The following is a 23,304-nucleotide window of genomic DNA, read 5'->3' on the forward strand; positions in this document are numbered from 1 at the left end:
TTACCCTAACAATCAATGGCTGTTTGGATGCAACCTTCAGTCAGATGCAATTAGAACATAAAAATATAAAATACCTTCTCCAGAGTGCAGATGTGTGGACTGATGCCTCGTGGAAGGCAAGCGAAGGACTAAATTCAGTGAACAGAGTGAGAAATGCAACATGAGAATCCACAGCAGAAGTCAGTGAAAAAGAATAGCCCCTTGCTACTGCCTGTGTGGGCAGGATCAGAAAACAGGGATAAATTCTCATGTCCCAAACCAATAAACACAAAATTATCTTTACACAATAATTAATCATTCTGTGGAATGAATCAGCTGAACCAAAAAATATCAACCTGTTTCTGAGGAGCTGTTAGGGGCAGCAGCTGGAGATTCACAGCTCAAACCCATCCCAGTCAGATGAAACAAGAACCCCAAACACACACAGGAGTGTGTCCAGACACACATCCCTGGGATTAGTGTTTGCAAAGATACAAAGATGATGAATGAGTTGCTTTTTAAGCCGTGGCTGCATTATACAGATTGTCCCTGTACATTTAGTACCTGCTTTTTCAGTTCCAGTGGGAATTTAGTACCTTTGCTGATCAGAATCGATAACTTCAATTGGTAGTTTAGAGTTAGGTGTGAGGTGCATTGACACTAATGAAAATTAGTTGCTTAATTTGCCAGTGACACCAGGGAGCATGCTGGGGAAGGTGACGGGAAAGCCAGGCAAGGCTGCTGCTCTCTGTGCCCCACTCCTCAGGGATGGGATGGGATGGGGATGGGATGCTGCTGCAGTCAGGCAGCAGGAGGCTGTGCAGGCAGGAGCCCAGACAGGCCCACATCACTGTGTGGGTGGACACAGAGCACAGAGCAGTGACTCAGGTGGAAGCACCTGGGAGAGCCGTGCTCCTGCTGCTGCCCTGGGAGCTCGGAGCACACATCAGGTGCCCAGGACCCGAGCAGGTGGGCTCCCCATCCCCTGGCACAGGCTGGCTGCTCTGCACCATCAGGGCTTTGTGTGCTCCTCCCTGAGGAGCAAACCTTTCCTCCTTACTGAGCCAACACACAGCAGAGCTGCTGGGCAGGAGAGGAGGCAGGGCTGTGCCCACTGCACACAAGCAGCTCCTGGTGGCAGGACAGCCACCCCACCACACAGGGACCACCTCTGGCCTCTGCTCTAGAAAAAGCCTCTGCTCAGCAAACTGAAGAGGCCACATGCATCAATCCCCCAGGATCTTCCAATTAAGGTCTTTTGGTGTGGATCAGAATTAAACCACAGCTACCTTGCGGGCACAGTGGAAGCCCTCACCAGCCAACAATTGAAAGGGTTCTGGCTGGCCCCATTCCCTTTGAAGCATGCCTGCTGGCTGTAGGTTTCTCTTGTGCTCCCTTGCAATTACAGCACTTTTCATCTCCTCTCTCTCCTTTTTTCTTTAATTTAAATAGATTGAGAGGAATTAAAAAAACCCCATCAATCAGATTTATCAAATAAAACTGTTGAGATAGGGCCAGCTGCAGCTACATATGTCAAACTCAGCTGCAGATATGAAAGGAGAGACTGTAATTCATAGGGTGCTCAGCTTTTTGAGGGCTTAGCAGCAAAGCTAATCCCACTGCTCTATTCCTAAACCTATAGAGATGCCTCCAATCTAGGCAAGGATCAGTCCTTGCACACACAGGTCTGTCAGGACTCTGCCCCTGTGAAAGGGGGTGTCTGAGCTGTACTTGCTGCCTGGACACATTCCTTCAAGCTGTTGCAATGTCCCCCTTCCTAGGGTCTGAGAAAGAAACCAATAGACCTTTGGTTTCTTTCCTTGTACCATATGTGTGGCTGTACAACCTGAATATATCACCTGAGACAGTGTGCACAGGTTACTCCAGTTGTAGGAGCTCAAGCGAAAGGGAAGAGGACCAACACAATTTCTTATTGATTAATATGGGTCAATATTTCTCCAGCTTTGGTTCACCAAGCTCCACTATTAGCTGAGTGACAATGCAGCCAAAAAAATCCAAAAGCAGGTAACATCCCCAGATACCTGCACAAGGATCTTGAGGCATGGGTGAGAGCCTTCAGGGGGCACAAGCTGAGAATGATGAAGGATAGATATCTTGGCAATGGTGAAAGGCAGAGGTGGAGCAATCTTCCCTCACTCTGTTAAAAATACTGCTATTACCAGGTAACCCCCAAATGCCACTCTTCTGGGACACAAGTGATGCCCATGATTCTCCCGCGTCGTCTTTCAACAAATACCCTGATCACAATCCTCCTTCTGTCACAGCAAATTGTCTATGGGAGCACTGAGAAACCACAGCATCCTCTCCTCTCCCTCTGCTCTTCCACACTGCTGTGGAATGTCCAACTCCCCTGTGAAGGGAGCAGCAGCTGCTGACTGCAAAACCCCAGGACATTCAGAGCAAACACATGTCACAAGAGACACTCGGGGATGCAGAGGTGTGGAAGTACTTCATGGTTTTCCTCACAGTTATTTTAAGAAAAACAGAGTTTAAATATCAAAGGAGAGCTAAGAGGTTTCCCAGTCAATGGAAATGCACAACCTGGGCCAGGCTCTGCCCCAGCCTTCCCTGCCCCTGATTGCCCAAGGTGCTGTGACACAGCCCAGCTGCCTTGGGGCAGTGTCACAGTGCTGAGCAGCACCTCATGGGGGGAGCTGAGGGCAGACAGCCCTTGTCCCCTCAGCCCACCCAGCACTGTTCCAGCACTGTTCCAGCAGTGGCAGGCAGCTGCCGTGGCCCAGCACGGCTCACTGAGCCCAGGACGTGCTGCAGGGCTGCCCTGCAGAGCTGCTGACACCGACACCAGCTGCCTGCAGACACCACAGCACGCTGGGTTTGCACACCCAGCAGAGCACGAGCCCTCTGACCCTGCTGGCCAAACCCCTCCTAGCAGGGGCACAGGAGCCTGCCTGACTCACCTGGGCCCCAGCAGAGCTGCTCTCTGCAGCTGCTGCAGCACCCACAGCTTCTTCAGCAGAGCTTTCCACACCACTTCCCACACGGCAAAGGCTGTCAGTCCTTCCTCTCTCACAAAACCAAGCTGCTTTCTCAGGCTGCTGCCAGGCCCTCGTGTCCTCCAACAGACTCCATCTGCTGGTTTTTCAGACAAGCAACTCCTGCAAGGACAAAATAGATCGAGTTAAATAATCCACACTTCATCTTCTGTTTCTCTCAGCAAAACTGTGCAATTTTTGGAGATATTTTGTAAATTCAGATTTATGATGATTATTTTTCATGCTGTGGCTACCACAGTGACCATAGAGAATTTATGGAGGTAATAATGTATTTAAATAGCCAATTTTGAAAAAAACTGAGCCATTGCAATGGATTAACACTCAAACCATTAATATTCAAACATATTAAGCCACTTGAGGGATTTTTTTTGTGTGTATGCATATTTTGGGGTATATTCTCCTCGTAATACACAGAGAGAAGATATGCTTTACTGTTGACATTTAACACATTTTCTTTATTGCTTTTCATTTCATTGTGAGTAAAAGCATTATTTGTCCACCCAGCCTTCCTCAGGACGAATGCCATCATTTCTGTTTGCAGAAGCAACCAAAAATTAAAGGAAATATTTTAGATGTCAGCATTAAATGTCAAAAACTGATTTTAAGTAATTAGTAATACCCTGCACATATGCATTTTATTCAGAAAATTTCTGTTAAAAATATTCATTGGGGGATATTCAAATTTATTATGTAGAACAACACAGCATTAACGTGCTGGCTTCTATTTAATGCTTTGGTTCATAGCAACAAAGATACCAATGGGAAATCATTAAACAAATATGAGATTTTTTGCAGCATAATGGGTCTATGTTTGGTATCACTTGAAAAAAAAAAAATAAACCCCTCACCGAGCTCAAACTGAAAGAAAAAAATGCAATGATCTGACAAAGTACAGCAACATTATGAATGTTAACAGATCTCAGAAAGTGATTTTATGTTAATTCAAATGTTAACGCTGTCCGAGGCTGCTGGAGGGAGCGGGAGGAGATAGACGGTGCCGGCAGCGAGCACAAAGGGCTGCCTCTGGGTGGGGGGAGTTTTATTAATTATATTTCCTTTCGAGCCCTAACAATAACATGTCAGTAATGTACACATTCTGTAGTTAATTGCCGTTAATGATTGGGCCGGGCGGGAGCCTCCCCGCGCCGTGAGAATCGCGGCCGTGCCGCGTTCCTCCAGCCCCAATTAAGTCGATGAGCGTGGGGCCGCTGAGCCGCTGCCGCATCCCCACGGCCCCTGGCCCTGCCGGGGCATCCTGCAGCCCTCCCTGGGCAGCCCTGGGGAGAGCACGGCCCCCAGCAGCCCTGCACAAAGGGCCATTCAGGCAGCCCCGGAATGACCGCCCAGCGCGCACGGCCACCCCTCTGACAGTGCGGCCGGGGAGAATCTGGGATTTCCCTCCCAGGCAGGTGGGCAGCAGGTCCCAAAGCACACACAGCCATCCCAGAGAGCCCAGCCATCCCAAAGCACACACAGCCATCCCAGAGAGCCCAGCCATCCCAAAGCACACACAGCCATCCCAAAGAGCCCAGTCATCCCAGGACCAAAGCACACACAGCCACCCCAAACAGCCCAGCCATCCCAGGACCAAAACACACCCAGCCATCCCAGAGAGCCCAGCCATCCCAGGAGCTGCCGATCCATCCGCAGGCACCCAGCAAAGGCAGGCACGCAGTTACAGCAGACAAGTGATGCCTCTCAAAGCCAGCCCCTGCCCGGGTTGCTGCAGTTGCTTCACCTGTGGTGCCACCCAGCCAGCACTGTGTACCAGACTCCCTCAGTCTGCACCTCTGGAGTCACCTCTCCCCATGACAGCAGTCCCTGGAAAGGTGGGTTCTCTTTAGGCAGGCAGCTGGGACAAAGTCCAGTGGGCAGCAGCAGGACCCAAACCCACTGCTGGCACTTCCAGACCTTTTGCCAGCGGCTCTGGGCAGATGCAGGATGGCTTCCTGGGGCATTGCACCAGTGCATTCCCTGCATCCTCCCAGCACCATGGGATGGAAGGAAGTTCCAAATTTCTCCACGGGGACCAGGAACAGACCTGTTTTTGTGTAAGGCATTTCCTCCCTCCTTGGGCCACTCTTAGGCTCTACTCCTCCCACTTCAATGCCAGATGTGCATCACAACTGCCAGTGCTACAGCCCCAATTCCATCTTCCTCTCTTCCCACCTTTGATCCTGCCGGCACAGATCCTTCGCCACTCATCCAGGGTGTGGCCAAGCACAGAGCACAGTGGCTGAGCCTGTGTCACTCCTCCACAGAGGATCAGTGGCTTCTCTGACTCCTTTTTCTTCTTACCTGCATTAACAGAAGTCAGATCTTCTTTAAGCTGTCCAATGGAGGAAGCCAAGAGAGAGGGAAGTGGGGAGAGGAACCACAAAAAAACCCCATGAGTTCAAATTTGGTAGGAAATCAGGTTAAAAAAACCAACCAACTCAGTCACTGCAAGCAAATACCACCCCATATTAAGGGGTTTCTAGACCAGTCATCCCACAAGAGCTCCTCTCCCACTCCCAGCAGAGCAGGGTGGCCCAGGCAGCAAAACATTCAACAAATTGTTCTGTTGCCACTTCTCAGGGGAAAACATTTGCTTAAAAACAGTCAGATGAATTTGGAGTGATCTATAGGGCACTTTGTTATGTTAATGACTGTTACCAACTGTCTGTTCTTTATATTAAAGTGTTGACTCATTGTCAGTTGGGGCGAGACAAGACAGCTTGCTTGTGCCTTGCAGTCCTTTCGCACTCACCCAAACTACTCATGTGAAGACACTTTAATATGAAGAGACACTGTCTGTGGCTATTATTAATCTCCTGACTGAAGCCCAGAATACTAATAACACCACGCAGGAGCAGCTAACCTTTCTTCAGAGCATTCTTCATTCTGCAAGATTTTGGCCAAAACTAAAACATTTTTCTCTGCTCTCACAAGGCTGACAACCAGACTTACCAATCAGAGATGCAAAAAGGTTTTCACTTGCCCTCTCCTGTGCTCAAATAACATCATCATCATCATCATTCTGGCAGAGGCAAGAGGGGTGCCTCCTGTGAGCCCAGGAACATCAGCTTTACCCACATCAGACAGCAGCATTTGGCAGGTCTGGCTGAGGTGAGAAAACAACTTGTTTATTCTCAGACTGATCTTAAACCCAAGTGTAACAACCAAGCCTCACTGTGAGCTGTACAGTCCAAAAATGGCATTGGCATCTGGTAAGAATTGGAAGATGGATAATAGGGTGAAAAGATAACCTTTATCTTTTAACTCTTGTCACGGTCAATAACTCTTGACACGTAGAAAAATCGGGCTGAGGTGCTGAGCTGCAGAGGCTGGTGTCCTGACAGAGTGCCCCCCCTCAAAAAAATCCAAACACCTTGCACAGAACTGCAAAATAAAGCACCATATTACTCTTCTCCATCTGAGGTTGCTGCTCTGGGATCCAATCCAAGAAAGCTCAAACCATTTATCCTGGTAGCACGCAGAGCACGCCATGGGTAAGTTTGTGTAACTGGAGTCTGAACAAGATAACCTGAGCAAATCACAGCTGTCCCTACTTTTTCTTCTGCCTTGGGAGGAACCCAAACACATTCCTACACAGTTTCATTACATTTTTACTCTCTTCTTTCCAGCCAAGCCACTTATTTTTAGCTGTATGTGAGGCCTCTTCCATCCCTATTTAAGAAAAAAGCAATAATCCTAGATCCAGAGCAGTGTCTGCTCCCTGCTCATGCAGACCAGCCAGTCTCACCCTGTCATGGACTTCACATGCTTGTGTCACCAACAGCTTCCTTCTGGAAACTCACATCTGTACATAAGTTACTTTGTGCTCCTGACCCTACTGAAAATAAAATGATCTGCCCCACCAAAGGAAGAAAATAGACCCAGTTATAGGAAAATCACATCTGTGGGGTGGTAGTTAACTGCATGATTTTCCAGAAAATGTTTAGGCTTGTTGCTTTTCTGTCAGGGAAATTGTTCAGCTCTTGATTAAACCCATTATCATTTCATTTTCAAGGAATGCTACTGTATACAGTTTGTGAGAGACCCAAACATTTGATGCTTTGATGTTGCCTTAATAGTATAAAAGTATAATACATGTGACCAAATACTGATTTTTAAATGAAGAGTGACCAACTGTAATATTGCCAGAAAGACATTAAGTGCGTTTAGATTTACAGAAGCATTTCCCCTCCTCAGCCACTGTGCATAAACAAAGTTACTTCTCTTCTTTCAATATTCGTGGGAACTCAAGAAAGCAACAAAACTCTTATTTCTTTAGTAAGCCAAGGCAGAAGTTAACATTTGAGACTCAGAGCACAGGAGCACACACTGATAAAGGAAATTGTTTCCCCTCAAATAAAGACAGTTCTTGTCAGGCACCTGCTCTCCTCCATCCCAGGAGCAGGGGCACATCTCACAGAACAGGCACCAGGTGGGAGAAGCTCCACACATAATTTTTCCTCATATCCCAGGCAAACACATATGCAGAGGCAAACATTTAGGATTTCCTATTTCTTCTCCTTGAGTATTATTGCCATCATGCTGACAATCAAAAAACCAGTGCATTATAAAAACATGTTTGCTTTCTTACTGTATGAGTTACATGAGAATATGCTTGCTTGGTAAAGCATACCCAGTTTTCAAGTAGATTTGCACTTCTAGTCAACAGTCTGCACCTCTGCATTGCCAGCATCTGTAGGACCAAAGCCCCTGGGATGAGAAAGGTTTTCCTTCATTCCTTGATAGCCATCTCATTTGATTTTCCCATCAAACACACCAGTCTGTGGGGTTTTGAAAACCCTGGTTTTATTCAGCCTACAAAGAATACTTCCTTCCTTTCTTTTTCTAATATGAAACTCACCTTTAACAGAAATAAAGAGCTTCATACAGAAACCTACCCTTTGTGCTTAGCATAAACTTATTTCAAGAGATTGAAAGGAGATAACTCATATACCATTGCAGTATTCTGCAGTCTTAGTTAGATGTTTGGTTATGTGTAAGTTGTGGCAATAGTGGACTACTCAAAATTTAAATGAAACATATTTTGTACTTTTAAGCTGGTTTGCAGATAGTGGGGCTGAAAGACCACAGGATCATCATCAAAATACTTGCTGTTCATCAACTCAAGCTAAGTGGGTGCTCTGCTGTAGTTCAAAGCAGAAAAGTTTCACAAATTGCTATAACAACAAGAAATGGACATTAAAGGTTTTGCATATTTGTATAGACTTTGCTCCTGCCATCTCACAGACACAAAAAAACAAAAACAAACCCCAGACCTCTCAGTGTCTCCACCTTGACTGGCCATCCCACGGCTGGGGCAAGGGCAGAACAACCAGAAGGGGAAGAGCCCTGCTGCTTCCTGCCACAGGCAGCACATGACAGAGCTACATCCCCTATTCGAATGCCAAACTGGAACAGAGACTACAAGAGTCCAGGCCAAGCTGTCCCTGGCCTTGGCAGCAAGGCAGAGCTGCTCTTAATCTCCAACAAATTCAAGGCTAGACAAAGCTAACCTGTGTTATTTCACAGCACACGCCAGTCTCTCTCTTTTTTTGATGGTAGAGGCTTGTGGAAGATGGGGTATGAATAATCTGGTGCTTTAAATGCATGTTGATAAATACCTAGAGGCAGCAATTCCCTGAATTCCCAGAACAGAAGGTTAATGCCACCAAACAAGGTAAAGCAGGTACATCTAATGTCAACCTGCACACTGCTGCACGGCACACTGACCCCCCCAGCTGCTCCATAAGGCTTTACCTTGAAGGTGTTTCTCCAAATAAAGTCTGGAAAAAAGCCTATTGTAGGCTATGGCAACTCCCAAGCTGAAGTTGAGGTTCCCTGACACTTCTCTCCCCAAGAGCAGATGCTGCTGTAAGCCTGGTGCACCAGCAGTGAGGTTTGACCTGAGCCTGGCTGGATGGAGTGTTTCACCCACCCAGCCTCCTGGGCTCAGGCTGCTGCTGCTGCACTGTGTGGGCAGCAAATAGCACCCAGGAATTGAGAGAAGCTTGAGCCAGGCCCTGAGGGCTGGCTCTTACCTCCACCTTGTGCAAGCAGGGATGTAATAAATCCCTGGTGTTGTCATTCCTGAGAACCAAGAGGAGATGCTGACTTGAAACCTAGAAATAGAACCAGAGAAAGACCACCCTCCTGCTTTAGGGCAGACAAGCAATGCAGAACTGTTTCTGTGAACTGTTTATGCCAGTAACTATTTCTGTTAGGTACCTACAGCATTTACAAGAGTTGAGCATCTGGCTGACTCAGTAGGGACCACCATGCCTCCATCCTTTCTGCTCCTCTCCACCCCAGTTCATCTGGGGCTGTTTCCTTCCATACACCCATAGCAACCCCCAACTTCCAATTTCACAGTAGCAGTAATGCAAAATTAGCACTGGATTTATTTCTGTTTGGTTTCTCTGATGCCCCCCAGCTTTCAGACCAAGGTGAGGGTTTGATGCATTGTTATGACAAACCTTTCAGGAGGAGAAGATAATCATGCACCACCTGGGTTACTGCAAATTCAATTTACTTTGCAGCATGCTTTATGCTGGTCTGGAGCTATTAAAGAGAGACAGTTTCCAGTTGAGGAGTGTGCAGCATTGCACAGCTAAATTACTTTCTCAGGGTCTCCCAGTGCTGCCCCTCCTGCATCACTCTAGAGCTGTTCACCCCTGGAGACCTCTCCCCACCTCTTGGGGCAACACATCTGGGGCAGAGTCTGCAGGAGCATAGGATTTGGTATTAGCCTATCTTTGTTGCACAAACTTCAGCCCAAACACCCAAACCTTTTTCTCTTACCTAGCCAGGCAACTAACCCCTTATTTCCCCCCACCAGACTGGGCCAGGATCAGAATTTAGGAGAATAGGATCCACAAGCAAAGAAATAGGGAGCAAACTCCCTCTTGGAGGTGGCTGGGTCTTAATTCTAATAGGGACAACTATCTTCCTTAAAAATTACTTGCACTCTTCTCTAAACTTCTTTTCAGCTTGTGGCAACCAATACAAATTTTTTTCAAGCTACCCAAGAAAGCGAGCACCAGAGACACAGTAGCCACACGTTGCAATAGACAACCACAAACAGATTCTTATAAAAGATGAGAAATAATGAGAAAGTAAGAAAACAGCTCTCAAAGTAAAACCCTCCAGCTGGGATGTGCTGCAGCTCTGGGATGTGACTCCATTCCTACCTGGGGAATTGCAAAGCCATGATCTCCACACTCTGAACTGCTTTCCATCAGAATAATGACAATAAAGGCTGACCTTTTGCAAAAGAAAGAATTGTAAAATTAGCAGGATTACCATCTGATGCAGAAGATCACATTTAGAGAGAGGCCTGTTGTCTGAACAAGTTCAGTTCATAGGTGTATCTGTCTCTCAGATCCTGGTTTCCCACACAGCCCAGAAACACATGGAGCATCTACACTCACTCTTGCACAGGCATTTACCAGAGTTCAATATTCAGCTTGAATGAAAAGTTAAGACTTTATCATATCTATGGTATTACTACAGATATTTTCTTGAACAGTTAAATGCAATCCCCATTTTTAAGAGGACAGCTAGAAATTAAAAAATGGAATTGTGGTTTTGTTGTGAAACATCTAAAAGGGACAAAGATCTGAAATCCAACTCCAAAAGACCTAGCACAGAAGCGTGGTTGGTTATTTAGGAATGAAATCTAGAGATTACCTTTCAGGAGGATTAGTTTTCCTCATTCACCCCCATTCTGTGTTCTGCATTTAAGGACAAAGTACCAATTGGCAAATCTTTCAATAATCAGCAAACATTACATATCCCCTTTGTCTAGGGCATGCAGTTCTCTGAGAAATTAAAACCTCTCTAAACTGGCACCAGCAAACATGCTCAGTTCACATTTGCACTTGTTTTGTTAACACAGAACTTACAACCACTCATTGCAATGAAAAAAAGCCAGCAGCACCAAAGAATTTGCTTACTATTGATTACCATTGGCATTTTTATTACATTAAAGCTTTAACATTTATCAGAAATACTGGGTCAGGGAAAATAGCAGAATAACTTTAAAAAATAATAAAAAGCAGCCTTGCTGGAAACTATTGCTGAAAAAAAAATCTAACCAACAACAGAAGAGGAGCTTCCTGAAATATTAAGTATTGTAGCATTTAAGTTATTTGCAGCAGGACATGATGAACCCTGGTAGTCTCACAAGTTTTCAGTGTTATAGAACAGTCCTTCAAAGCAAGCACCAAAAAACATGCAAAAAACCAGGAACCATTAAGTGTTCCACTCTTCTCCAGAACCGTAAGTTTCCAAAAAATGTTTCACTAGGAGCTCTGATTCTCAGACATTGCAAAGGTCAAAAACTTTCCTGTAAAAAGGCACATACCTCTCCAGCATTTTACTTTGCACACATGATTATTTGTCAAATACTGTGCCAAATGCCCAATGTTTAAATGATTATTTAAGATGTAGACTTTTCCTACTGACCACCTCTCACTGGCCAACACTCAAGGGGTAACAATCCACACAACCTGATTCAAGAATTTCCCAGTAAGCTGATAATTACAGAGTATTAAGGAAGGATTCCCCATGTATTTGTCATGTTTATTATCCCCTCCCCAGCCTCCTGTACCTGGCTAGAGGAAATCCAAGTAGCCCAACATGACAATTTCACCTTAGTACCTAAATAAAGAAGTTTCCATGGATAAATCAATAGTGGTAAATAAATAAAGCAATAGTTACTACACTATTAATCCCCAACTCCCACACTTAATGGTCACAGTCTGAAAAAAATCTTAACTGATCATAGTCAAAAGAAATATAGAACTATACATAAACCAGCTGTCTTAGACAGCATTTTTATTAAAAATGAATACACAGAGACATAGCAGCTTTTACAATAAAAAGTTTTTTGAAAGGCATCAAGTTGTAAGCCAACCATTCAAAAAAGAGGCTTTGAAATGTCTTCCACAGCACTTTTTGCCCATTTGTCAACAAGGGACACACAGGCACAGTAACTAATCTAAACTTCAAGCCCTTTTTCTGAACAGTTGATCAAGCATCACCCTCCTTAGCAGCATCTGGAGCACACTTCAGTGTTCTTTCAAGTGGCTGGTGTACTTGATCCATTTCTTTAAAATATTTTAACATTCAATAAAACTATTTCAAATAGAAAAACTTCCGTCACATGAAAGTAAGGTTTCCTTTCCAGATTCCATGAAAGCTTATGAACTTCACTGGCAGCATTTCTGTAATGGAGCAGGAGCTAAAACCAGCAGAATAGGCACTTCAGCAAAATTGTCCATCAACAATTCCTAAAGTCATATTGATTGCAGTCCAGAAGACAGTTTCTTACTACTTTGTGGTGGTGTAAGGACACCAGTGGGGAAAGGTGAAGTCCTATTTTGCTCAGCCAATATGGCTTGTTTTGCTTGAGCTCTGTCCTGAAAGCACACAAAAAAGAAAAAAATCTTTACTTGGGTGTCTATGCAACAGATCAATAGTATTCAGTGTTTTATAATCTGATAGATATCCATTTCTAACCCTTCCACCAGTAACTGATAAATCACACAGTGCACAGTAGTTACTTGTGGTACAACTCCAAGAGATCAGTATTAGTTTTTAGAATGTGATGATTAGCATTAGGTATTTATAACATACAAGCACTACTGTATTTTCAAGAAAGCAAAATTCAGAAACAACTGAGCAGGAAGAACTTTAACTTCTACCTACAATTCAATAACCTAAAGAGAAAAAATAAGCCAAATAGCTTAAACCACAATTTGTTGAACAAGACTTTGACCCTCTGCAAGTTTCTCACACTAAAAAGCCCTCTTGCTCCACTGCTTGTAAATGACCACTGTCATGTAACAGTCCCACTAGACCAGTCTCAAGTGATCAATCTTTATTTTTCTCTAGATCAGACAAGACTATATTAGTGGTATTTCCTAGAGAGAAAGGCCTAACACATGGTATTTGAAGTATCCCCAAAGGTAGAGAAATGCTTCTGATTTCTAGGGTAATTATATACTGTTTCACATGAGAGACTGAAGGCACAATCACCTTTTTAAACTAAATACTGAACAAGTCAGCCCCAAGGCAAGTCTTTGTCTCAAGAATTTTTCATCTGGACTGCAACCTTATGACTGCTACCTTCAGTCTCAACCTGTTAATGCTTCACTGAAGTTGACTGTATATCCTAACCAAAGAAACAAGACTTCAGAGACAGGATTTTGTCTTCATTCTGCACATACATACCAGCAAATCAAAGCTGTTCATGTGCGTCTGTATATTGTGCAAATCTTCAGGAGCTATCCCGCTAAAGTGTTTGAGTTTGGAGCTTCCTACTTCCCTTAGAGCCATGGCAAACGGGACCATCCATTTCACACAGTCCTCTATCTCACAGAATTCATAACCTGCAACAGAAGACATGTTCATCTGCCTGCATTGAAGACATAACATTTGTCAACACGCAAGACTTAAGTTTACAAATGCCAATACCTGAAACTTTCTGCATCAACTCAGATGAAGAGAAGTGATACAAAGCAGAAGCTGCAAGTATTCCATAGGTGTATTCCAAGCAGCCAATATCCAGCACACAGAGATCCAAGAGCTACAAGACAATAGATGTTTAGTAAGCCTGACACAAAAATACTTTTCAGGTGAAACAGCATTTGAAGGAAATCAGTCTTACCTCCGTTATTTGTACGAATATCTGCTGTGGATATTGTGGCAGCATTACCTCATAAAGATCATTTAAGTATGCAACTTGCAGGTAAATGTTTAGCCACGATACAACTGTCAGTGGATTTAAGTTCCAATTAAGAGCCTGAAAGAACAAACATACACAAAACTTCAGGGCCAATTTAAGTTCCTAACTTAAACCTGCAAGATGGTTTAACAATCAGAAGCTCTAATTCCAGTTGGTTAAGTCATCTTTAAAACATGCAAATCAAATACTCTCCTACAGTTCTTCCTGTTGATGCAGTCAGGGAACAAATAATTTTGTAATACATGCTGGTGGATGCTTTAGATCACTTGTTACCTGGAGAAAACACTACTTTCTAATTAGTAAGAGAAACTGTGCCTCTTAGCAGCACCTAAGATTAACTGAGGAGCTCTGCTTTTAGTCTGATTATGCTATACATTTCTAAAAACTAATTCCACTTTTAAATATTACCTTCATAATAATCAACTCCATACTGATGATTTCATCTTCTGTACAGGCTCCATCTGTAACATAAGCAAATTGGTGCAACTTCGGTGGATAAATTTCCTGAAAAATAGGAGATAAGCATTTAATTTGTAGAAAAGGTTGCAACTAATTTCATGCATTACTTTAACAAAAAGTAAAGAAATAAACAGAACAAACACTGCCTCAGCCTTCCAAAACAGGAAGGGGACATCTAAATCCTGGTGCTCTCTGCCTTTAATAGACATAGATTTCTTGTTTATCACAGCCTTCAACTTTCACTTTGGATGGATCAGTACAAACCTACATTGTTTGACTACAGCACCACTGTGACTGTATCACAACTGACATCAAGATTTTTTAAACATCTCAAAGAAAATGCTTATTCTCTCTTGCTTAACAACAGACTGAACAGTAGCTCTCTTGAATAACTAAGAACTGAAAAAGCACTGTGTATTTTAGTAGTTCAAATTGTTCCAGTAAATAGCTCAGACTATCATGCAGCAGGTACTCTATTGCAGTGAAATTGCAAAAAGTGGTCTCTGTATACAGCAGTCAAAAATTCATTTAGCAACTGCAACTAAAACTTTAGATTTATTCTAACACTAAGTTCCCTAATGAGAAAACTAGCTAATGTCACAGTATAATTTTACCCACTTCTGAAAAACCAGGAACACTGACAAGGGGAAAAAAAAATTTTCTGTCTCCCAGCTGAAAAAATGATAGCAACTAACTCCATAAAGCTTTCCACAATCCAGCATCCAATAAGTGTGCTCTGTGTCCATTCACATTGTTATGTTAAGCTGGAGATACTTACCTCAAGCTTTGCTGCTATGAATAGAGAAGTGACACCAATAAGCTGCAATAGTGTTTTTACAACATCCTGTTGTGTTGCCATAAAGCGATCAAAGAAATCTTGTGCTAAATAAAAAGTTTCTCTGTGAAGTTTGTAGGCTTCACATACCTGGAGAGACAGAGATTACAAAGGTCAAGAACAGTGTTAGTTAAACAGTTAGTTAAAACTAGATGCTACATATGTATTTTTAAAAAACAATGAGATTGACATAAAATTTTTGTTGGCTTTCAACTTCACTGCTATTGTGAAGTAACACGTTAACTAAGTGCAAGAGTTAAACAGTTTCCTTTGACATAAGATGACTGCCATTACAGTAACTTCCAAGGAAAAAAAAGATCAGAGTGAAAACCCTTCTAGGAAATGCAACCACATTTCCAAAAATGTCAGAGCATCAGTTCGTTTTTTGCAAAGATCTATCATTCCAACACCTCAAAAGAGAAAATTCTCACAAGTACTTTAAAATTAAGAACAGGGATTTTGCCACCAAGTCATCCAAACAGCAAAAAAGACTCAGACACAAGAAGAGTTGTAGCACATTCTGCATGACACAAACAGATTAAAAGGCAGTGAGATGGATCCGATCTCAGAGCTTCCACCTTCCTTCTAATAGAGACTTTTCTAATTATTTGTTCATCCTTTGCTTAAAAGCTTACCCTATGTTAGTGACAAATTGATTATTATCCACTATCAATCTAAATGAGTAACAATATACTGTCAGTTTGCAAATCATCAGTTCAATACATCACATTCTTTAAGTTTGGTGCCATTCATTGACAAAATTTAAGATGAAGACAAGTATCTGGAGCTAAACGTGCTCCTGAAGTGCACTCATGACAGTTATTAGTGCACTTCAACAAAAGCACACTTGAAACACTCACAAGCACAGAAAAGCTTACCTCCATTAGCCAGTCTAGAAGGATGGCTCTCATTTTCGGCTGCAGCTGGGGGTGCCTCTGCAAGTAGAACTTATCCCTCACGTAGGTCTCTTCTTTGCTTATCATGTTTTTCCATACATCATCCTTGTTTGCCCAGCTAAGAGAGATCAATGTTTAGTCCAGGATCATGAGACAAGGGGAAGGCAGAGCAGCAGCAGCCCAGCACACTCACCCTAGAGCTGGCAGTGGGGTAGCTCTGGTGGGAACAACGCTCAGATGGATAAAGCGCGAGTAGTCAACGCGAACAGGATCGTCATCTTTGTCCGGAGTGGGAATCAGCATGTGGGCATGCTCGTGAATGTTATTCCAGGACATCTGTTAAGTCAAACAGCACATTTTACACTGTGCTTTTTGAAGTAATAGTTTTAGTTGTAGACAGAAAATTCTCATAGCTTTTGTCACAATTTCTTGCCCATGTCTCATCTCTTTAAACTGCACAATCACAGGATGGTAGAGGTTGGAAGGCACCTCTAGGTCTTTTTGTCAGCCTCCCTGCTGACACAGGGCCTCCAAGAGCCAGTTGCCCAGGACCATGTCCAGAAGGCTTTAGAGTATCTTTCAGGATGGAGACTCCACAACTATTTTGGACAACTTGTGGCATGCCTGGCTGCCCTCACAGTAAAAAGTGTTCCATGATATTCAGAGGGAACCTCTTCAGCTTCAGCTTGTGTCCTCTCGTGCCATCACACAAAGAAGAGTTTGGCCCCATCTTCTTCACATCTTCCCTTCAAACAGTTATAAACAATTGACACAAATTGCCACAGACCACCTTTTCCCCAGGCTAAACAGCCCCAGTTTCCTGTATTATCTTAATGGACCTTTCTGGACTCTCTTGTATGTTCCAACACTACAGATGTGGCCTCACCTGTGCTGAGTAGAGGAGGTGTTGCTTATAAGTAGAGCAAGTTTGGAAGTAAAGCTGAAGAACATTCACCCTATTCTCCTTTTGAAGGACCACAACTGTTTCATGGAGGGATACCCAAATCAGAACCTCTTACTATCATGCCGAGTTTTGTTTTTACCAAAAAAATACTTGCCCTCAGGTAAAGAACAAGCAGATGGAACTCAAAGACCCAAATATGAGGTCAGGATTTTGGTAAGGGGTATCTAGATAATATGCCTGAAGCTGTGCTTTCATGCAAAGCATCTCAGACAGTGAACACAACAAAATAGTTTGTAGAATTTTGTACTCATTCATTTAGCAGAGTTAAGAAAAGCCCAAACCATATGTGACCCAATTTTCAGAATACAGCCAAGTACATGTTCAGCAATTGCTACTAAATTACCAAGCTGATAATTTTGTATGTTGAATTCTGCCATGATCTGCAAATACCAGATATCCAAAACTTCACCTGTCACGTAATTTCAAGTTTTATTTGCACCATAACTTAAGACCAGGTTTACTCTTCTATCATCTAACTCCTAAACAGGATCTCGTACACTTCACACAACACTCCAGAAAAATACTACTTTATTTGCAGTAGAATACAAAGCCAGCACTGTGTCATCATGCTTAAGCAAATTAAAATTTGGCATTTCTATTTAACACTGAAGTCAGACATCTTGCTGCAAATTGATCTGCACCACTAAAAGGACAGAACTCCCTAATAGATTCCTAATGTGCTAAAAAGATTAATTAAAAACAAGTTCAGAAGAATCATTAAGCACTATCAAGTTAAAACACTGTGTGAAACCTTGCCTCTTGCAAAAAAAGCTTCCACAGCTGATTTTTGCCATCTTTCTTACATATGACATCACTTTCCAGCAAAATGGCTCCCCCCTGCACCAGTCTCACAAACAGAAACCACTGACTTGATGAAACAAAAACCACATTTCACAGTTCTCTCGCAGCTAAGACTGCTAGGCACTTTGAGTTACTGACACAGACCGGTCTTTTTTCTTCTTGGGAGTTCTACATGCAAATGTAGCCTAGCTACATACCCAGCCATGCCAGGATCTAATGTGGGTGGAGGAGGCAAAACAAGGGAATATCTTTAGCTTAAAAATTAGACTCCTTACAAACTGAAAGTTCTAATGAAAATGTCACATTGGCATTGCTTGAAGTTGATTTTTGTCCTCCCTCAAAACTAGACTTTAGTCACACTTTGTTCTCCAAACTGCACAGCAAGCCCAGCTGCCAACAGCCTTTGGAGAAGTGCTGTCTTATCAGTTAATCAGCAAACATAAAGCAGCAGATTATACAGTATCTATTTAAAGGTGCCTACCACACCAACAGCTTCTGAAGGACAAGAGACTTGCTCACAAAGCTCTCAAAGCAGACACATCACATGCAACAGTACTAAAGATAATTCACCACCCTAAATTTTCTACAAGGAAATAGAAATCAAAGTTCAAGAGCCTCTTGGGTGTTTTGAAAAGAAGGGAAAACAAAGTTTTTGACAACATAATGTCACTTAACAAGACACTGGGGAAAAGATGGGAGCAACACCACAAGTACATAGCTTAGCTAGAGACAAGAACAAAACTGATGTACAGAGCTCAAAAGAAAATAGCCTGTTGGGGAAGGAGACAGGAATTAATTAGTGTAGGTGAGGGAGCACCCTAACTCTGGCATAGATTTTGGTTGAGAGAATGAACATATCAATAAAGCTCTTGAGTCTTTAAAGTAGATTTAGCAAGACACTCAATCAAAGGTAAGAAACACTATCAAGAAAGTGCATTACCTCACACTGCAACTGTAAGGAAATAGGGGCCACCACTGAAAAAAGGAACAGTTTAAGGCGGGGAGGGTATGAGGAAACCATGAAGAACTTCCTTTGGGCTTGCACAGAGCCAATCCAAAAGTGGTGACCTGTCAGAAAGCAACAGATGTTACCCAGAATCTGTGCTGCCTAACAGAGGAAACAGTACAGTCCTGAGTTAACTTCTGAGACAAACAGTAGCCGAAGCAGCATGCAAGCAAAAAAATCAGTGGGGAGAATGGCCTCTTCAAATCTTTGTGGAGCCCAGCAAAACAGCTTGGTGACACCCACAGAAATGCTCCAGGTACAGGAGCAACTAATCAGATGCAGATCTCTGTCTCAGACCCAAGAACAAGACACAGAGTGGAGAAACTGAACTAAGCACATGAGAAGGTTCATTAGAAGGTCCCAAGAGGGCAGAAGGTGAGTGGTAAGCCCATTAGAGCACCCAAACCCATACAGTTCCAAACAGAAAACCCACAAGTTCAAAGGTGGGGTCTTTATAAAGGTCAAACATTAGCAGGCCTCAGTTTCCTGCAGCATGTCACCATTCAAACATCAAGTATTCACAGAAATTAATCTTTTTGAACCTTTAGTATATAGATCAGACACAAAACAAAAATAAACAGTGACCACTGGGATTATTGGTTATAGGTCAGGCAGGGCCTCCAGCAAAGAAGAAACAGCTAAAAGTACAAACTGCTGAAACACTTGTTCACCTCAATGCAAGCTAGGAGCCACCAGAATGAGCTTCCACCAGCAAAAGCAAGGAGTGCAGCAGGAGGAAGAGAGTGACACAGAACTGCATTCAAACAGCAATCTCAGAGGTTCTTCAGCTTGGAAATCAATGGCAGCAGAACAGGCTGTCACCCTAAAAGCAGTACCTTATGCTAGAGACAATGGTATCACTCCCAAGTCCACAGCCTTAGTTTGCCCATCAGAAATACCAAGACCTATAATTCCAGATATTTTTCACTCATAAGATGCACTGCTTTCAAGTACTGAATTTTCCTTAGCCAACATAAGGGAATTCCAGATTCAGTAAACAGGACAGAAAAGATCAACTCACTCTATTAAGTTGTTTCAGTCCTCTTGGAATAGCATAGGAGCTTCTACTCCTTTTAAATAAGAGTTTAAATGTTGTGATCCAGATTAGAGCCAAGTCAGATTCTCAACCTGGATATAGCTTACAATCATTTTTTGTGGGCTTTGTTTTTTTTAATTGAATCTTCAAAAGTTAATCTAGATTAGTCAAAGAAACTTTTTGGAGGATATTTCCAAAACACTTCGGTGGAACACTTTGACAATGCTAAAATCAGATTCTGGAAAACATCTAGTGAAGAACTGATCAAAACTCCTTCCTGAGAGTTTACTCCACCTTTATATATGAAAACATTTGCTAGTTTCATCTAAAGAAACTAACTTCTACATTCAATTCTTCATTTTATATGGAGGTGACCATGAGACTTGTACCACAATTACACAGATTATTCTAATCTAGTTAGATGAATTTTGTTTTACATGGAGCCTTGGAAGTATATTCATCCCCAGAAAGCAGCCAGAATTAGTATGAGAATTGCTAACAGAATTACAGCAGTGCCAGTTCTCCAAAATCAAACACAGAATTTATGCAATATTCTGCTGTCACAGACCTGATGATATAGCTACCCTTTCATCACATAAAGGGTAACGGCATCCTAATTAAGAACTGGGGCCTTATGTTCCACAGAAGCAAACTAATGAATTGACTATGAAGATGTCATAAAGTGGGATGCGACTCTGATATTTTGCCTTGTGGATAAACTAGTGTCAGTAAACAATTTATTTAATGTAGAAGTCATGTGGTATAGGCTGCAGTGGATTTATAGCTGCTTGCATTTTAGAACTGTCGTGTCTCCACAGAATAACTGTTGCCCTGGCTATCATTCCAGCCTGCTATACTGCTGCTGGAACAGTAAACATATTCTCATTAGTGGTCCATGGCAATTTATATCAGAGAATAGCTTGTGTCACACCATAGACTGAAGAGCTGCTGCTGTGCAGCCAAATGTTAGCTTTTTTAACCAGATCTGGAACAATCTGGCTACTTTGTCACAACAAAAATACCTTCTCTATGTAGGGAAAGATATATAGGCACGATATTACTTATTGTTTATAGAATGAAATTCCATCAGCATCCTATGATTACCTTGAAAAATTCCCAAGTAAAGATTTTTGATGCCTACTGCCTAAATTATCTAAGTTTTAGTTTACCTATCATTCCTGAAGTTACACTGAATGGCTACTGGGCCAAGAGCACAAACAAAACAAAATTGGAAGGCTTTATCTGTTTTCAAAGTTGAAGGTCAACATATGCAAAAGATACTTCAAGTTTCCTTCCACTGTCTTCCTACAGGACAGTGAAATTGAGTCCCTGGTGAGATTTTCTAACAAATACCTTGTTATTATGCAATAAACATGCACAAGAAGGCCTTGCTCAGTTTAAACAGAATGAATCTTCCGGTGAAGGAGAAAGCTGCAGTGAAGGACAGGCAGCTCTTCCTTGTCAGAAGTGAGAAATTAGTTTAATATACTGTGCAAAAGAAAGACAGAAGGGAAGGAGAGATCCCCTCATTAAATGCTCACCATTTGAGCCCTGCTTAATATGTTGACTGATAACTAGTGTACGCAGTTGCAACAAGCAGAGGCCATTCCAAACAATGATGCCCATCTGTTATGGTAGCACTTCAGTCTTAGAACTTCCAGCTGCCACTTCGGGTTAGATGTGCCACATTATGCACAGCCTCGCCTACCAAATGAGGACAGGCTGCACACCCTGACCATGACTTCTGCAACTTCAGCATCACCCTGCGTGTGCAGTGACAGGCTGAAGTCTCTGTGACAGTGACTGAGCAGGTGTGTGTGTGTTCAGGGAAAAAAGGAGGGGAACGAACCTATTCCAGAGCACAGGCTACTCATGGTACAAAAGCATCATGCTTTCAACACCACACACCAACAGGGCATCCAACAGAGAACCAAAAGCATCTGCTTTTTCAAGAACATGGAAAGGACACAAAGGGAACTAGAGGACACAAGTAAAACTAGTTTTGACTTTTAAAGTCAGCTCATTCTACATGCCTTGCTGAGAAAGCTGGCAATGGTCACTACCAACCTCCACAGCAGCACTGATTTTCACAGGTAGAGTGACTTTACAGAAATACTCCTTTGTTCTGCACAGAAACAAAGCCTATTTTACTATACCATGAGTATCTAGTGTACACTTCCAAGCTCTAATCAGGAGCCCCTTACTTAGTCTGTCTGATAATTACCCTTGTCAATGGGAATAGAGCTGATGTTGGAAGAAAAGGGGAAGCTTTCCTCTCTGCAAGACAATAGAGAAGTAGAGACATGACTGCAAAGAGAACCACCTCAAGAGATGATTCCGTCTGCATGCTTAAGTGTCTTGTGCTTTGGTCATCAAGCTATGGGAGCACCATACAAGGTACATAAGCACGTGACTGTACTTTTGCATTTCTGTAGGAAAGCACATGCAAGCAAGGTAGGTCTAAAGGCTTGACAGGTACACCCCTTCAAACCCGGGACAGCTGAACTCACTTCAGCATTAACATAACAGCCCAGACTAACACAGGCCTTGTGTCTTGCAAAGGCTTCAAAACAAATATATGAACTGTGGTGCACACTCCATCACCAACCAGGGCCAGCAGTCCTCCTTGCCCACTGCTTTGCAGCATGTGGCAGCAGCATACCTGCTGCACCACGTTAACATAAATAACGAGGTTCTGCAAAGTAAGAGCAGGGTTAAGTACGATTGTAATATTTACATAAAAAGCCAATTCAATTACCTGTTTTTCACACGGTTTTTTTCTAGTCAGCTCCATTTTGGCAATTTCTTCATCAGGATCCTGTAAGAACTACAAAAAGCGACATATGATTTCCGGAGCACAAGCCACGGGACAAGCAGCTGTTGGCGGCTGTGACACCGCCCGGTCCCTCAGGAGCAGAGCCCCGCAGGCCCGGCCCCACCGCGTGGGCCCCGCACCCCAACAAAGGCGGCGAGGCCGCGGGGCCCGGCCCGGCGGGAGCTGGCCCGCGGGCACCGGGCCGGGCCTGCACTCACCGTGGCCACATCAGCTTTCCTCTTGCGGGCTCGCATGGCGTACTCCGCACCCGCGTCCCGCTTGGCAGGGCCCTTCTCGTCCGCGCAGTCGCTGCGGAGAGAGGAGAAGCTGAGCGAGCGCCGGCCGCGGAGGCTCCGGGGGTGTCCGGCGGGGCGCTCGGCCTGCAGGGCCCCGCGCAGGCGGGCCCGGCGCACTCACCTCTCCCGGCGCATGGCACCCGCCGTGGCCGGCCGGGGCGAGCCCAGCGCCGCGCGGGACGCGGCCGAGCGGGCCCGGGCCGCACACCCCCCCGCAAAGGCCGGCGGAGGCGCGCAACGGGCGGCCAGACCGGCCCCACCGGCTCCCCCCGCCCCGCGGCCGCCCCCTGCCCACCCGCGCTGCCGCGCACTCACCGCCGCGCCGGCCCTTGCCGGCCGGGAGCGGGTGGTCGGCGGGTGCCGGGCCGGTGGGGCAGGGCGGGACGCGGGCGGGTCTCGCCGGGCGCCTACTGCCTCACGGCGCGGCCGCTCCCGTCC

At 43.9% G+C, this 23,304-nt stretch overlaps 1 protein-coding gene across 2 annotated transcripts; it reads right to left on the bottom strand.

The window, feature by feature from the left end:
• Positions 1-11,090: 11,090 nt before the first annotated feature.
• Positions 11,091-23,015, bottom strand: CCNE1 (cyclin E1). 2 transcript variants are annotated; one of them, XM_033070020.1, is made up of 11 exons: positions 22,988-23,015; positions 22,789-22,879; positions 22,514-22,582; positions 16,142-16,284; positions 15,931-16,066; positions 14,996-15,142; positions 14,167-14,262; positions 13,681-13,815; positions 13,488-13,599; positions 13,245-13,402; positions 11,091-12,430 (listed from the first exon to the last, which is right to left on the bottom strand). In XM_033070020.1, exons 1-11 carry the CDS (start codon positions 22,999-23,001, stop codon positions 12,308-12,310), a joined length of 1,224 nt encoding a protein of 407 aa, XP_032925911.1. In that variant the 5' UTR covers positions 23,002-23,015; the 3' UTR covers positions 11,091-12,307. The 2 variants fall into 2 exon arrangements, with proteins under 2 accessions (XP_032925911.1, XP_032925913.1); XM_033070022.1 differs by lacking the exons at positions 22,789-22,879; positions 22,988-23,015 and adding an exon at positions 18,654-18,781 and having other exon boundaries at positions 22,514-22,571.
• Positions 23,016-23,304: the final 289 nt, after the last annotated feature.

This window comes from Catharus ustulatus, chromosome 11 (assembly GCF_009819885.2).
Source record: "Catharus ustulatus isolate bCatUst1 chromosome 11, bCatUst1.pri.v2, whole genome shotgun sequence".
NCBI classification, from domain to species: Eukaryota; Metazoa; Chordata; class Aves; order Passeriformes; family Turdidae; genus Catharus; species Catharus ustulatus.